The 16031-nt window shown below is 37.7% G+C and overlaps 1 protein-coding gene across 1 annotated transcript; it reads right to left on the reverse strand.

The window, feature by feature from the left end:
- Positions 1–5105: 5105 nt before the first annotated feature.
- LOC306666816 (trace amine-associated receptor 7a-like) lies at positions 5106–6167 on the reverse strand (the record flags this gene model as incomplete). Its single annotated transcript, XM_079149085.1, is given in 3 exon segments — positions 5106–5362; positions 5365–6133; positions 6135–6167. Coding segments are annotated over 3 exon segments (1059 nt in total).
- Between the last annotated feature and the right edge of the window lie 9864 nt (positions 6168–16031).

Here is a 16031-nt window from a genome sequence, read left to right on the forward strand (position 1 = left end):
AGTGTCGTTTTTACATTTGACCTTTATCTTGTGTGTTGTGAAATCCTCGAAGATGTTTCTAAAATAAAAGCCCACTAACTCAACCTCCTCCCCCATGACTGAGAGTGTAAAACTCCCTCATTATGACTAAGGAAAGAGGAAAATGTGATAATGATGCCCTGTAATCATGGCAGTGCCCAAACTCAGAAGACTGTTAATGAGAGGAAGGGGAGGGAAATGTTCTGTACCCAGTCTCTATAGATTAGAGGCTAGAGGTCACCAAACACAGTCAGCTCGAAGTGCTAAACAGTAAATGAAGAGCATCTTCTCCAATCACAGCCTCCGAGTGTGTTCCACGTCTTCCCATGTTCCTCCCTTCGTTATACCTCAGACATGATTCATGATTGTCCAGTCGCTTTGAGTGTTGAACATTTCAGTTTTAGGGCACTCCAATTTAAAACTTTGACCCATTACTATTTGAGTATCCCTGTCCTCCCTGCCTCTAGGAAGCAGGTATGAGCTTGAAGTGTTTGGTTTTAGGGAAAGGAAATACCTGCTTTTCATTCCTTATCCCACCCTCCTTTTCTGAATCTACTCCTCAGAGAAAAAAAGAAAGTAGGAAAAAAAGGACCACAGAATTTTATGCCAAAATTTGATACCATATTTGGCAACCTTCACTTTGTGGGCATGACTTCTGCATGTTGAATGTCCAGATCATGCCACTCTCAGTGCAAACCTGAATTCTTCAGTAAGCTCTGCAGAAGCCGTTCTCACTCCCCAATTACCTGACACTCGTGGTCACTTTCCTCCTAATTCTTTCAATTTCTTCCTCAGTTCCTGTGGGATGTGTCTCGGACACTTTGTGTACCCTTAAATAGAGCACTTGCAGAAAGGGCCACCTAACTCCCTCCTATGTGTTCTCTAGGCCACAAGGAACTCAAACTCCTTTACCACCTGGACAGTGACAGCATGGGCTTCTCTCCTCATCAGCCCACGTATGCTCCCACCATATCCCCCATTCAATCTTCCTTCTGCTCAAAGTGAGCACAGGGCAGTTCAGTAAGACTATTGAATAAGGAACCCTAAACAGGGAATTCAACTTGAATCTTCTTACTAGTACTTTTTTCAATGGAGTGGTCCCCTGGACAGAATGACCCCAGATGCAAAAGTCCATAGGGCTTCTTCTCATGGACAGACTCTAAACAGGAGTTGGAAGGGATCCCAGGAGGCTCACCCCATCAAGGATCTGTGTGGTATGCAAGGTTCCCCCAAAGGAACCACAGATGCACCTTGTTACAGAGCCTACATTTGTACAGCTGCCACATGGAGAACTTTGCCCTTCAAGACTACAACACTAGGGGGCATGATTTAAACTATTGTACCATTGCTGATGTTCTCCCTGTTCCACTTTTGCTCTGCCCTGGAGGGTGACTGGAACTGCATGAAGAAAAGAGAGGGGAGGGAGAGGAGAGAAATAAAGGACTGTAGCCCTTCCTCTTTAGGTCTATAAGGCCTAGGCCTGGAAGGCCTCAGGGCAAGGAAGATAAGAGAGCTGAACAGGATTTAATGTCTAAGTTAATCTCTTTAGAGTGGACTTTCAAATCTAGAACTTGAGTAGAAAGCTGTGGGATCAGATAATATTGTCATAAAAATGAGGGATGAAGAGTCAAGAGAGCCTTTTCCATGCACAAATAGATATAATGATAAAGCCTTTTTATGTTTGTGATGTATCCAATCCACAGCATTGAGTAACTAAGACAAGTCGGTGGGTTGCACTTTCTAATTAGATGGAGGGAAGGATGACTCTGATGACTAGAGTCCGATCTTTATGGTTTTCCTGGATATTCAAAAAAATCTGTCGTCAGACCACATATTTGGAGAACTCATTTAATTTTAGAAGGTAATAATGCATAAGTAATAATTAAATAACAATGTATTAATTATTAGTCCATTCTTAAATTTCCCCTATTTAAGATAACATGCTCAAAAATAAATTTATTATTGATCAAGTTCTCTTCAGAATGTGATCACTTAATTTCTGGATCAACATTCAGACAAAACACAGTCTGGCAAGACGTGGGCCATGATCTATCAGAAAGGAGGCTTGTCTGAGAGGTGGAGCAAGCTCTGAAGATGCCTTCCTTTGCCTGGCATTGGAGTTGGCATTTGTGGATCATGAAAAGTCTTGGGAAGGATGAGGGGAGCAGCGAGGACTTGCATGGTGACTCGCAGCAATAGGTACTTAAAAAGTAAATATGTATTTTTAAACTATAAACATCCATTTCAGCACTCCAACATTTTAACTATGGGAATGGTTGTATTTTTACATATCATATGAAGATCACCCCTGTCGAGCTAACTGAACACATAGTTTTAATTACATTGCTCCTGAAATCCCATTGAAATGCCCCCCGCCCAAAAAATAGGATCAAATCAATTGTAAAACCAGAGAATTACACAGCTGGTGTGTTCCTGCATGCTCACACACACACACACACACACACACACACACACACACTCACATACACGCACCCTAGAGGCAACCAGAGAGTTAAGAGCTATTCTTTCTTTTACTTCTCAATTGATTCAAAGAAAAGTTCCAAGACCCAAAAGGAGCCACCAAAGAGAACAAAGGAAGGAATAAATAAAAGCAATTCCAGAGGAAGTTTCTTCTGGGTTAAAGAAAGGTCTAAGATTTCAATTCAAAGTGTCTGCCATCACAGAAAGGCAAGTATCACATATTTTCTCTCCTATAGGAAGTTAAAAAGAGTGAACCAGAAAGTAGTCTCAGAGGAAGATAGAAAATGACTATCGAATTTCTCATCATCCCACTAGGTCCTAGAGGGCAATAGAGAAATGCTTTTCAGGTTCTGAAGGATTTCTTTTTGAACTAGAGTTCTAATTCCAGTTAAAATTATAATTTTAATAGAATTACCATAAAGTCTTTCCTAAGTAATTTAGACATAAATATAGAATACATGTATAATAGACAGTGGAAGAGATAACCATGGATCTAGAGAACCAGGCCAACAACCCATTTAAGGGAGGAGCATTGAGGCAATCCTCAGGAAGAAATTGCACCTTGACCTGTTGTTGGAGCCAAGAGGGGGAACCTCCAGGTACCCCTACAAGGCCCAATCCTAGTACTGTGGACAGCCAGACTCACACATACCACAAAATTAACATGTAGGGTGTCCACAATAGTGTCTGATAACCTCCTCTGTGCATAGTGATCCATACATAATCATATTTACTCAATGTGAACACTCACTTATATTTTATTCTTATATAAACTCATCAAAATATTTCTCTATTTAGCCTGGAATGGTGCCACATGCCTTTGATCTCAGTGGCTCAAGAGGCTGAAGTGGGAGAACTGCAAGTTCAAAGCCAGTCTCAGCAACTTAGTGAGGCACTAAGCAACTTAGCTAGACTCTGTCTCAAAAAAAAAAAAAAAAAAAAAAAAAAAATAAATAAAAAGGGCTCGGATGTGGCTCAATGGTTAAACATCCCTGGGTTTAGCTCCCGATACAAATTTTTTTTTTCTATGTTTAAAGGAAATGCACACTTATTTATTCAGCCAACATTTATTGACCAACCATTACATTCCATGTGTAGTGCAGGGTCCCTGCTGGATGCATAGAGATTAAAGATTAACAAGAAAAGACAATCTCCTGAGGAACAGATTTTTTAGGAAAATGAATATGCACATTGGATCATTAAAATGCAGAAAATAATATGACAACCTGGCTCCTAAAAAGTGGGAAGCTAAAAAATGCACCCAGAATCTCTTTAGTTTTAAACTTTTGTACATGGAAAAAGGAAAGGAAAATTACCAAGTTACTGTTAAATACATGTTACTGAAGGTGCACATGTTTTGCAAACATAATCGTATTGATATTCTTATTATTGCACTAGTGTCCTTGGAAAAAAGTTCAAGGCCATTTGTAATCTCAACCAGGCTTAGGGGAATGAATGGATTTGGAGATCTTGTTGGGGAAAAGAAGAACAAGGGAACCAAATGGTCCAAGAGTATAAAATAACAAGGTCACAATTTTGCTTAATTTTTGTGGACCAATTCAGCTTTAGTACTTAAAATTTATCTGAATGACCTCATGAGCCTTAAAGAAAAATAACCATTTACAGTAAAACTAATTCTTAATAAAGAAGTGTATATGAATAGAAATTCATATATTCAAATGTTGAATCACAACAAATCAATTAGTCCCTCCAACGTCTACATCTCTCTGTAGAACTTTGTCTATACTTTTCTTTATGACATAATTCTCTTCCTCTGAAATATTTTACATAAGAAATCTGTGCTCCAGATGCCTCTAAGCAACCTGACTGCAGTGCCTGAGCCTCACTCTTTGTGAGAGCAGGAATATTTAGGGGTTGCTTCACCTATTCCCTGACTCCCTGGAAGTAAATACACATTTCATGGCTGGTAAAGAAGTGAACGGATATTACTTATGATGCTATTATTCTTTTCCATTGTAAAATATTGAACTGGTACTATAATTAGTATATCTCTTCATTTATTTTTCATGGCTCTTAAATGGTACTTTTAGACCCACAAATCTGAACAATAGATTGGTCAAGACCCTTGGACCTCTTGGAGCAAAGAGACAGCACCTAAGTTTCTCTTGGTTGCATTCACATTAGTTTAGGAAACTGATACAGAAGAATGGAGAGATGATATATCCAGGGCTTAAACTAATATGAAAAAATATGCCAGACCTTAGAATTTAAAAATACATTTCAATAGTTTTTTTATATTAATTCTCCTATATTTTCTCAATGATACTATAAAGAAAGGGTTATTAACCAGAGAAATACAAGGAACTCAGGGAAAACTAAGCAGCCAAGACCACATTGATAAATGGCAGAGTTGGTATTGGAATTCAGGCATTTCTGGCTCTGAGGTCATGCTGTTTGCAATACGATTTGGTTTTAATGTTATATTTACCAAAGACCATTGCACCTGAATTTAAGAGTCTGGATCAAATCGAAGCATAATTCAGTTATTTCACATTTGGAGATCTTGCACAGGTATGGTCAGTTCTTTTCCCCATGATGTGTCCAAGGTGAATCTCTTTTCAATTCCCCCAATCTAAAACAAGAAACTACTCAAGAGACAAGTTTATCGTTGAGGAATTCTCTCTCAAGACTTTGCCAGTGACAATGAGTTTGATGGCTTTTCGGAACCAAGGATAAAAGAAAGCATAAATCAAGGGATTCATTGCTGAGTTATAGTAGGCAATCCAAAGCAATATTTCATAAACATACGCGGGCGTGATGAAACCCAGAAAGGCATCGATGATGAAATCAATGAAGTACGGCAACCACGATATCAGAAATGCTATCACAGCGATTCCCAGCTTTTGGCGGCTTTTCTCTGCCGCTTGGCCACTCTGTCTTTGTAGCTCTCTGAGGATTTTGCAGTCTCGTTGCTCATGCGTTCAATTTTCCTGGCCTGTTGTTTAGCAATGAGGAAAATCCTGGAGTAAACTGTTATCATCACAATCATGGGCACAAAAAATAATAGAAAATTTATCAAGACCCAACTCTGATTCACTGCGATTTGACAGCCTCCCACACAGGTGAGAGCACTGACTAGCTCCTCCAGCCCAACTTCATTTGCCCCTGTATAAAGAAGGGAAAAACTATAAATAATGGAAAGGAGCCAGCAGCAGGCAATACAGGTGCCAGACACAGATGCAGTGAACTTGGTTGGATAGACCAGAGGGTCTGTAACAGCGATGTACCTGTCAATGGAGATGAAGCACAAGTGGTAGATAGAAGCATAACAAAAGGACCCCTCGAAACAAGAGTGGAATTTACAGTAACTGTCCCCAAAGTACCAGCAGCTCTCCACGGACCTGATCATACTGAAAGGCATCACAGTCACTCCTACCAAGAAGTCAGCACAGGCCAAAGAGGCAATCAAAAAATTGGCTGGAGAATACAGTTGCTTGAAATGAAGAATGGAAGTCATCACCAGCAGGTTTCCAAAAACAGCCAGCAGAGCCCCAAAGCCAAACACTGCATACAGAATCAGGCGGGGGGCTGGAGAGTAGGGAGTTCTGACACAGGACATGTTCAAGTTCTCATAGCACAGTTGAACTGCAGGAGGGGTCAGATCACCACTCATGACTCTCTGTTTTGATACCTGGGGAAACTGTCATCTACAACCAAGTTTGTTATTCCAATTCTTGAAAATCTAAAAAAAAAAAAAAAAAGGTATAAAACAGTTCAATCATTGCTAGTACATTTTGTCCCTTTTTCTTTGAACCTACAAATTCTTATTTGCATGTTTAGAAACTGAATCATATCTTCATCTCCTAAAATTATTTCCTTCCTAACATAGAAGCAATCAACTTCCATTATTACATAAAATGTTATTTACTTCTACTTTTAAAAATGTATCTGCTTTACCCAGTTTCTCATATCTGAGAAGTGTTTCTCTTCAAAAGGAATGATCTGTTTCACATAAACTGAATGCCCTTTTTATTAGCATTCTTACCCCAAGTTAACAAAGCTTGGCAATGCCCAGAGTACTCTTTTCCCTCAGGAAAGTAACTTAATGATTTTGAATACTTAAGGCCCCTGAGATTGAATCCCCATAGTGCAAGTTCTGGCAAATAAGAAACTTCTAAATAATTACGTTTATGTCAAAACCCAATTTATGCCCTTCTGATTTTCTGATGAATATGATCTTTTCCTGAAATGGAAATTACACCTGTCCTGACAAACCTTTGTGCAGAATTTGAAAGCTGTATTGTTTGCTCTTATTAATTATTGGAGAGTACATTTCCATTTTTGTGAGAACTATTTATTAATAATTCTCAAATTGTCACTAAAATTCCTTTAGCTGTGCTCTTTATTCCTTTGAGCACTAATTTTTGTGAAAGAAATAAAATTCAGAATTTTATATTAATACGTAGAATATTACAGGTTTAGTTTTAATCATTCTGATTGGGAAAAGTAGAGTACAAGGTGTTTTCCTGATGGAGTCAAATAAGGGAAGTGTAAGCACAAACAAAAGTAGTTCCTTCTCAGGTTTATTTGTCTATTTGTTTTTAGTGAGAATTGTTAGAAAGAAGTTTTTAAAAATAAAATGTGGAAAGAATCTTCAGAATGTAGAAATTCTAATATAAGACTACCTTTCACCTTTGGCACATTTCCTTTTTCCCTTAGAACTACAGAGCAGGCTTCATCTTAGGCTTTGATAAGATTTTTCTGGCAAATGACTCTTGGAAACTTTTTAAAAATTGGCTTTTTAATATTGATATATACTTTATATTAGAAAATCTCTTACTTTTTAAATCTGTACTAGAGAATTTGAAGTAATTTTCATTTTGACATATATAACTATGTGTACTCCCTTTAATTTGAAATTAACACAGCATGTTATTAATTTAATATTTGCTTTTATGTAGAGCAAGGAAAGGTAATATGTTTTTGAATACATTTATGGGACTACAAATAGAATGAGTATATGTTTAGGCACCTACCAGCAATTTGTTCCTTTTTCTATTGAGTAGTGAATTTTACTACTTTATGATTGTGGACTTCATTTTGGAATTTCGAGTGTTTTATTTACTGGATTTTTTAAAATATAAATTTAGGATGTACAACATGATGCTTTCATGTACATATCCAAAGTGGAGTGAGTCCTATACATAATAATTTAACATATCCATTTCCTTTTCAAGTTACATTATTCTTTTTTTGTGATCTGAATACCAAAATATATCATTTTTATATTTACTAATATTAATACTTTGCTCAATGCTGAAAATATTTTCTTATTTTTAGTGGCCATTAATTCTATAGATGATGTTTTAGATCTTCGCACATCTAAGTGCTACATAGATTTCTAAAACAAATTATATTAAATAATTAGAGATAATGTTGATGAATAGTTGACAAGTAAAGGAAAAGTTTTCTGGATATCATAATCATTTGAATTAATCCTCTGTTAACTAAAGAAATATCAACCAGGAGTCAGAAAGCATCCTGATTTAAATCTGCCTCACTTACCCTATAGTCTCCCTGGGCCGGTCAGCTTTTTCTCCAGAATCCCACAGAATAAGTTTTAATGTGTGGTTAATTTCCCAGATTCCCAGCCCTAATCTGCTGTTTCCTCACAGATCCTAAACACTGAAACTATTTCCCACTATCAACTCCTAGGCTGAGATCCACCCACTTGTATAGGCCTCTTGCCTGGGACATAGCATTTGTGAATTTGCCCTTTTCCTCAAGTCCCACAAAGCTTAGGTTGGGCTTCAATTCATTTTGTGTCTCCCCCTTACCTTCCGCTTCATCTGAAGCTGAGCATCCCTTTTGTCCTTTCCAGACTTGAGGCCTGCAGGCTAATGTCCTAACACAGGCTCTGCACATGCCTGTCCCCTGGGCCATCCAGGAGAAAGCCATGCAGAGAAGCCTTCCAGTCTCTCAAATACTCCTGACCACAAGATTAGTGACTAGGAAACACGAGAAGGTTGTTGAAAACAGAACTGGGCAAAGGGAAAGGGTAACTCTAGAAAACCTAGTGACACTGATGGAATTTGTGAGTTCCCATTTCCAATATTCCTTATGTCTGGACCCTTGGTAAAATCTGCCCCTCTGACTGCTGTCTTCCCTTCTGCGCATGCAGTCTGTATGGAGCCATGTCAGTGTGGTTCATGCCCCCCGTAACAGCTGTCAGGGTCATACTCTGACTGTCTCATATTCTTGCTCTTCCTGCTTCAGTGCTCACTGGTTGACCTCCAACTGCCAGCAGTGCAATGTTTTCCCCAAGGTCTTTCTTTTACATCTTGAGACCACATTACAACCTACAATGCAGGTGGTTAGATCTGCAGAATTGATAGTTCTTGGCAGTGGCCCTTAACCAATGAGTGACAGGAGTTGGTGTATAAATTCTCTATCTCCATTTCTAACTAGGAGGGATGACTCTAAGGTCTGTGCCTTTCACTGGTTGCCACTTTGCCCTATAGGAGGAACTGCTCTCCCTTCTGCCAGAGGCACCTTGTGCTGGCTGCTTTGTCCCTTTCTCACTCTCCCACATCTATGCTAATCTTTCCTTCACTTCCTCAATGAACTTCATTCATTGGAATTTTTGTCTTTGCATAGCATTCTGGGGGACCCAAAGTCACTCACTTCCCCTCCTTTTGTTCTGGCTGATTACCTATACATCAGTAAAATTTTTGAATAAATAAAATTTTATCCATAATATTTTATTTTACTTCTGCAACTTTGGCATGGGATGTCAACATGTAAACTAATAAATATAACAATCTTTTGATTAGTATAATAAGTGTTAGGGGTCACTGGCTCAGTTGTGGCTCGCCAATAGCTCCCAGAAAAAAACCCTCCGCAGACAGGAGATCTCACGCAAGAGACTTCATTTATGCAGATGATTCACATCCACTGGGGACAAAAAGAAGGAAAAAAAGAGAAAAGATGGCCTATGGCTTCTTTCAGATATTAGAATCTCGCAAGCTGGGAGGAACCAATCAGAGGAGAATTCTTGCAGGCTGACTGATGAACCAATAGCATGTTAGGACCTAATGTGGGAGGCAGGAAGCTGGCGGGCAGCGAAAGCCGGAAATTCCTGGAACGGAAGAGGCGGGCAGAACGCAGATTGAGAAGTGGTTGGGAGGCGGGAAATTCCTGTAATGGGAGAGGCGGCGGCTTTATACCTTACAATAAGCACATAGACTACAGGGAAAGAACAACATAACAGTAACTCATTTTGTCCAAGTATGTATAGGGAAAGTACTGATGAAGTACCCCTTAGTTTTGGGTCAGGTAGGGGGAGAAGAGAGATTGAAGGTAAAACAGGGAAAGGAAGTGTGTGCCAAGTCTTGGAATAAGGAGGTACAAGGGATTCTCACGATTGACAAGAAGTGTTGAGTTGCTGCTGCATGGGACTCATGTGCCAAGCAGCATAAGATAAAGGAGAAATGTACATAGGGCTAAGACTGATCACATGTGTGCACCTTGCCGCAGAGGTCATGTGTGGAGGGAAGAGGACAAAAACACACTTGGGGACAAGTATAAATGTGATCTTCTACACAATCAGATTTGCTATAAATATCATTTATCTTTCTACAGACACTGAAATTTGCTTATAAGTTTGCATTTTACCAAGTTCAAGAGATAAATCTTGGTAAATTAAGAGTTTACTCCTTTTCTCCTTTTTCCCCACAGTAAAATCCAGGTTCCTGTGCACTTGGATCTCACAATAGTAGCTGTGGAATTTTATTCATGGTCTGTCCTATGGAATGCATTTCTAACTCTATGGAGCAGAATAAAGCAGAATTCTCCCTCCAAGAAAGGGAAGTGCTTCCTGCAGCCTTATCAAGGAGAAATCTCCAGCGCATCTGCTGCAGCCACAGATCTCTGTACCCTGGGACTAATAATGCTCAGATGCTACACTCAGCCTTCTTTCTATTTCTAGAAAAACATTGCCTTAAAAGAGAATTCAACATCGATAGAGCTTCTCTCCTGAATGAGTCGTTGGTGTGTGAAGGTGACTGTACCTAGCAAAGTCTGTCCCCATTGTTTACATTCATAGGGCCTCTCCCCAGTATGAGTCCATTTATGTGTGGGAAGGTGACCAGATGTTGTGTCAGGCTTTCCCACACTGTTTACTTTCATAGGGCTTCTCTCTAGTATGAGTTTGTTCGTGTACTGGAAGGTAATTGGAACTGGTGAAGTTTTACCACATTGTTTACAGTGATCGGGCTTCTCTCCAGTACGAGTCTGTTCATGGGTATGAAGATTACCATACTTACTGAAGTCTTTCCCACATTGTTTACGTCCATTTGCCTTCTCGCACAGGTTTTAGTTCATCATTGGGTGGTTCTGTTGCTTTGGTCCAAGGTGACTTAGAACCTTATGTTGGAAGAGCAGAGCAGAGCTGCCTACGTCATGGTAGCAGGGAAAAAGAGAAAGTGGGAGAGGAGTGCCACAGCAACCAGCTACCCAATGACTATTTTTGGTTAAGGTTACTATTTTAATAAGTTGTCTAAGTACAATGGTTAAAAAATTAGGCAGAAATAAATGTAATAAATGCTTATAAATAGGAGTTTTAAATATATATCATATATATATGTACGTATCATATTCCAGTTATTTTTGAGTTAAAATACTGAACTTTATTATTATTATTATTATTATTATTATTATTATTATTATTATTATTAGATACCGGGGATTAGACTTAGGGGCACTGAAACTCTGAGCCACATCTCCAGCCCTGTTTTGTATTTTATTTAGAGACAGGGTCTCACTGAGTTGCTTAGTGCCTTGCTGTTTCTGAGGCTGGCTTTGAACTTGTGATCCTCCTGTCTCAGCCTCACAAATCTCTAGGGTTATAGGCATGGGTCTCTGCCCCCAACCAAAATACTGAACTTTTAACTGTCATCATGAGGCTGAAATTTATCCTTTCTGGAATTTTTAAATTTTGTGAGAACAAACATATTTGAATCTTTTATTACTTTGTCCTGTCCACATTAAATTTTTTTATGGGAGAGCATATGATCCTAGAATTACATATTCTTAAATTTTCAGCATAAGGCAAACTTTAAATTTTGCCTATATCCTAGGTTTTCACTACAAGTGAGAGTTGTTAAGATTTAAATTTCTAAGTGATGTACATAATTTTCTATACAAATTCAATACAAATAAATTTGTATTGATGATGCAACTATTAAAAGTATGAACATATGGTTTGAGAAAAAAGAACAAATTCAGACTTTTTATGACAAGCAGAAGAAAACAGTAAGTAAGGAGAGAGGTCTAAAGGAATATGTAAGTGCAAGCATGTTTTTGTAAGGAATATTGCAATCAATGAAGACAATTTTTTAATAAGAATATTGTGTGGTAGAATCAAAATTTTCTCTTCAAGTGGAATGATGGGTTGTTCCTAAATGAGCTGAAGGCAGTACAGGGCAAATCTGCCAGTATAAGCAAGTTATAAGTCTAAACAAGTCATAAAACTTCAGAGGAAGTTTCAAAGTATTCATGGAACATGAATTTTGTAAGAGGAATTTTGTGAATAGCCATGTTGACTCTAATTTAAAGGAAATTATTTCTAAATTTTTCTAAAAATTTGAGCATTAATATTTTATACAAATTGGAATGTAATTCACCATGTTAAAAATCACAAAGTTTTCTTGACCTAGTAGTAGGGAAAAAAAATTGGAAGAGATATTTTGATTTGTATTTCTTTTTTTAATTCTGAAAACTATTTCTTTAAATGTCCAACCATGTTCTGGGCTGCATTTTTACAGTTTAGATCAATATTTTCCTTCAATGTAACCTGACTGATCTTTCCTAACATGTCTGCATTGTTCAGGGTAACTGGACAACTTTATTTGTTTTTGTTTTTCTAAGTCACCTATGCCCCTGTGCAATGCACTGATATTCTTTTTTTTTTTTTTTTTTTTTTTTTATTTTTATTTTTATTTTATTTTTTTTATTGTAAACAAATGGGATACATGTTGTTTCTCTGTTTGTACATGGCGTAAAGGCATACCATTTGTGTAATCATAAATTTACATAGAGCAATGTTGTTTGATTCATTCTGTTATTTTTTCCCTTCCCCCCACCCCTCCCACCCCTCTTTACCCTCTATACAGTAGTTCCTTCCTCCATACTTGCCCCCCTCCCTAACCCTAACTCTAACCCTTCCCTCCCCCCCATTATGTGTCAACCTCCACTTATTAGTGATATCATTCGTCCTTTGGCTTTTTGAGATTGGCTTATCTCACTTAGCATGATATTCTCCAATTTCATCCATTTGCCTGCAAATGTCATAATTTTATCATTCTTTATGGCTGAGTAATATTCCATAGTATATATATACCACAGTTTCTTTATCCACTCATCAATTGAAGGGCATCTAGGTTGGTTCCACAGTCTGGCTATTGTGAATTGAGCAGCTATGAACATTGATGTGGCTGTATTTCTGTAGTATGCAGATTTTAAGTCCTTTGGGTATAGGCCAAGGAGTGGGATAGCTGGGTCAAATGGTGGTTCCATTCCAAGTTTTCTAAGGAATCTCCACACTGCTTTCCAGAGTGGCTGCACTAATTTGCAGCCCCACCAGCAGTGTATGAGTGTACCTTTCTCCCCACATCCTCGCCAACACCTGTTGTTGCTCGTATTCTTGATAATCGCCATTCTAATTGGGGTGAGATGGAATCTTAGGGTGGTTTTGATTTGCATTTCTCTTATTACTAGAGATGTTGAACATTTTTCCATATGTTTGTTGATTGCTTGTAGATCTTCTTCTGTGAAGTGTCTATTCATTTCCTTAGCCCATTTGTTGACTGGACTGTTTGAATTCTTGGAGTAGAGTTTTTTGAGTTCTTTATAGATTCTGGAGATTAGTGCTCTATCTGAAGTATGATTGGCAAAGATATTCTCCCACTCTGTAGGCTCTTTCTTCGCATTGCTGATAGTTTCCTTTGCTGAGAGAAAGCTTTTTAGTTTGAATCTATCCCAGTGGTTGATTCTAGCTTTTATTTCTTGTGCTATGGGAGTCCTGTTAAGGAAGTCTGGTCCTAGACCAACAAGGTGAAGATTTGGACCTACTTTTTCTTCTATAATCTGCAGGGTCTCTGGTCTGATTCTGAGGTCCTTAATCCATTTTGAGTTTAGTTTCGTGCATGGTGAGAGATATGGGTTTAGTTTCATTCTGTTGCATATGGATTTCCAATTCTCCCAGCACCATTTGTTGAAGAGGCTATCTTTTCTCCATTGCATATTTTGGCACCTTTGTCTAGTATGAGAAAATTGTATTTATTTGGGTTTGTGTCCGTGTCCTCTATTCTGTACCATTGATCTACCTTTCTATTTTGGTACCAATACCATGCCGTTTTTGTTACTATTGCTTTGTAGTAGAGTTGAAGATCTGGCATTGTGATACCCCCTGTTTCACTCTTCCTGCTAAGGATTGCTTTAGCTATTCTGGGTTTCTTATTCTTCCAGATGAATTTCATAATTGCCTGCTCTATTTCTGTAAGGTACGTCATTGGGATTTTAATTGGAATTGCATTGAATTTGTATAGCACTTTAGGTAGTATGGCCATTTTGACAATATTAATTCTTCCTATCCAAGAACATGGAAGATCTTTCCATCTTCTAAGGTGTTCTTTAATTTCTTTCTTTAGTGTTGTATAGTTCTCATTGTAGAGGTCTTTCACCTCTTTTGTGAGATTGATTCCCAAGTATTTTATTTTTTTTGAGGCTATTGTGAATGGGGTAGTTTTCCTAATTTCTCTTTCTGAAGGTTCATCACTTATGTATAAAAATGCGTTGGATTTATGGGCATTGATCTTGTAACCTGCTACTTTACTGAAATCACTTATGAGTTCTAAGAGTTTTCTGGTGGAATTTCCAGGTTCCTCTAAATATATAATCATGTCATCAGCGAACAGGGATAGTTTGAGTTCTTCTTTTCCAATTCGTATCCCTTTAATTTCTTTGGTTTGTCTAATTGCTCTGGCCAGAGTCTCAAGAACGATGTTGAATAGAAGTGGTGAAAGAGGGCATCCCTGCCTTGTTCCAGTTTTTAGGGGGAATGCTTTCAGTTTTTCACCATTTAGAATGATATTAGCCATGGGCTTAGCATAAATGGCCTTTACAATATTAAGGAATGTTCCCACTATCCCTATTTTTTCTAGTGTTTTGAGCATGAAGGGGTGCTGTATTTTATCAAATGCTTTTTCTGCATCTATTGAAATAATCATGTGATTCTTGACTTTAAGTCTATTAATATGGTGAATTACGTTTATTGATTTCCTGATGTTGAACCAACCTTGCATCCCTGGGATGAAACCCACTTGATCATGGTGCACTATCTTTTTAATATGTTTTTGTATGCGATTTGCTAAAATTTTGTTGAGAATTTTTGCGTCGATGTTCATTAAGGATATTGGTCTGAAATTTTCTTTCCTTGATGAGTCTCTGTCTGGTATAGGTATCAGTGTGATATTGGCTTCATAGAATGAGTTTGGGAGGGTTCCCTCCTCTTCTATTTTATGGAATACTTTGAGAAGTATTGGAATGAGCTCTTCCTGAAAGGTTTTGTAGAACTCGGCTGAGAACCCATCTGGTCCCGGACTTTTCTTTGTTGGTAGGCTTTTGATGACTTCTTCTATTTCAGTACTTGAAATTGGTCTATTTAAATTGTTTATGTCCTCCTCATTCAGTTTAGGCAATTCATATATCTCTAGAAACCTGTTGATGTCTTCGAAATTTTCTATTTTGTTGGAGTATAGATTTTCAAAATAGCTTCTAATTATGTTTTGTATTTCCATCCTGTCTGTTGTGATATTTCCTTGTTCATTCCGAATTTTAGTGATTTGGGTTTTCTCTCGTCTTCTCTTTGTTAGTGTGGCTAAAGGTTTATCAATTTTGTTTATTTTTTTGAAGAACCAACTATTTATTTTGTCAATTTTTTGTATTGTTTCTTTTGTTTCAATTTCATTGATTTCAGCTCTGAGTTTAACTATTTCCTGTCTTCTACTACTTTTGGTGCTGTTCTGTTCTTCTTTTTCTAAGGCTTTGAGCTGTAGTGTTAGGTTGTTTATTTGTTGAGTTTTACTTCTTTTATTAAATGCACTCCATGAAATAAATTTCCCTCTAAGTACTGCTTTCATAGTGTCCCAGAGATTTTGATATGATGTTTCTTTGTTCTCATTTACCTCTAAGAATTTTTTAATTTCCTTCCTAATATCTTCTGTTATCCATTCATCATATAATAGCATATGTTTAATCTCCAGATGTTGGAATAGTTTCTGTGTTTTACTCTTTCATTTATTTCTAACTTCAATCCATTATGATCTGATAGAATACATGCTAGTGTCTCTATCTTCTTGTATTTGCTAACATTAGCTTTGTGGCATAATATATGGTCTATTTTAGAGAAGGATCCATGTGCTGCTGAGAAGAAAGTGTATTCACTCTTGGTTGGATGGAATATTCTATAAATGTCCGTTAAGTCTAAATTATTGATTGTGTTGTTGAGATCT

The sequence above is a fragment of the Sciurus vulgaris genome (genome assembly GCF_902686455.1).
Source record: "Sciurus vulgaris genome assembly, chromosome: 7".
Classification (NCBI taxonomy): Eukaryota; Metazoa; Chordata; class Mammalia; order Rodentia; family Sciuridae; genus Sciurus; species Sciurus vulgaris.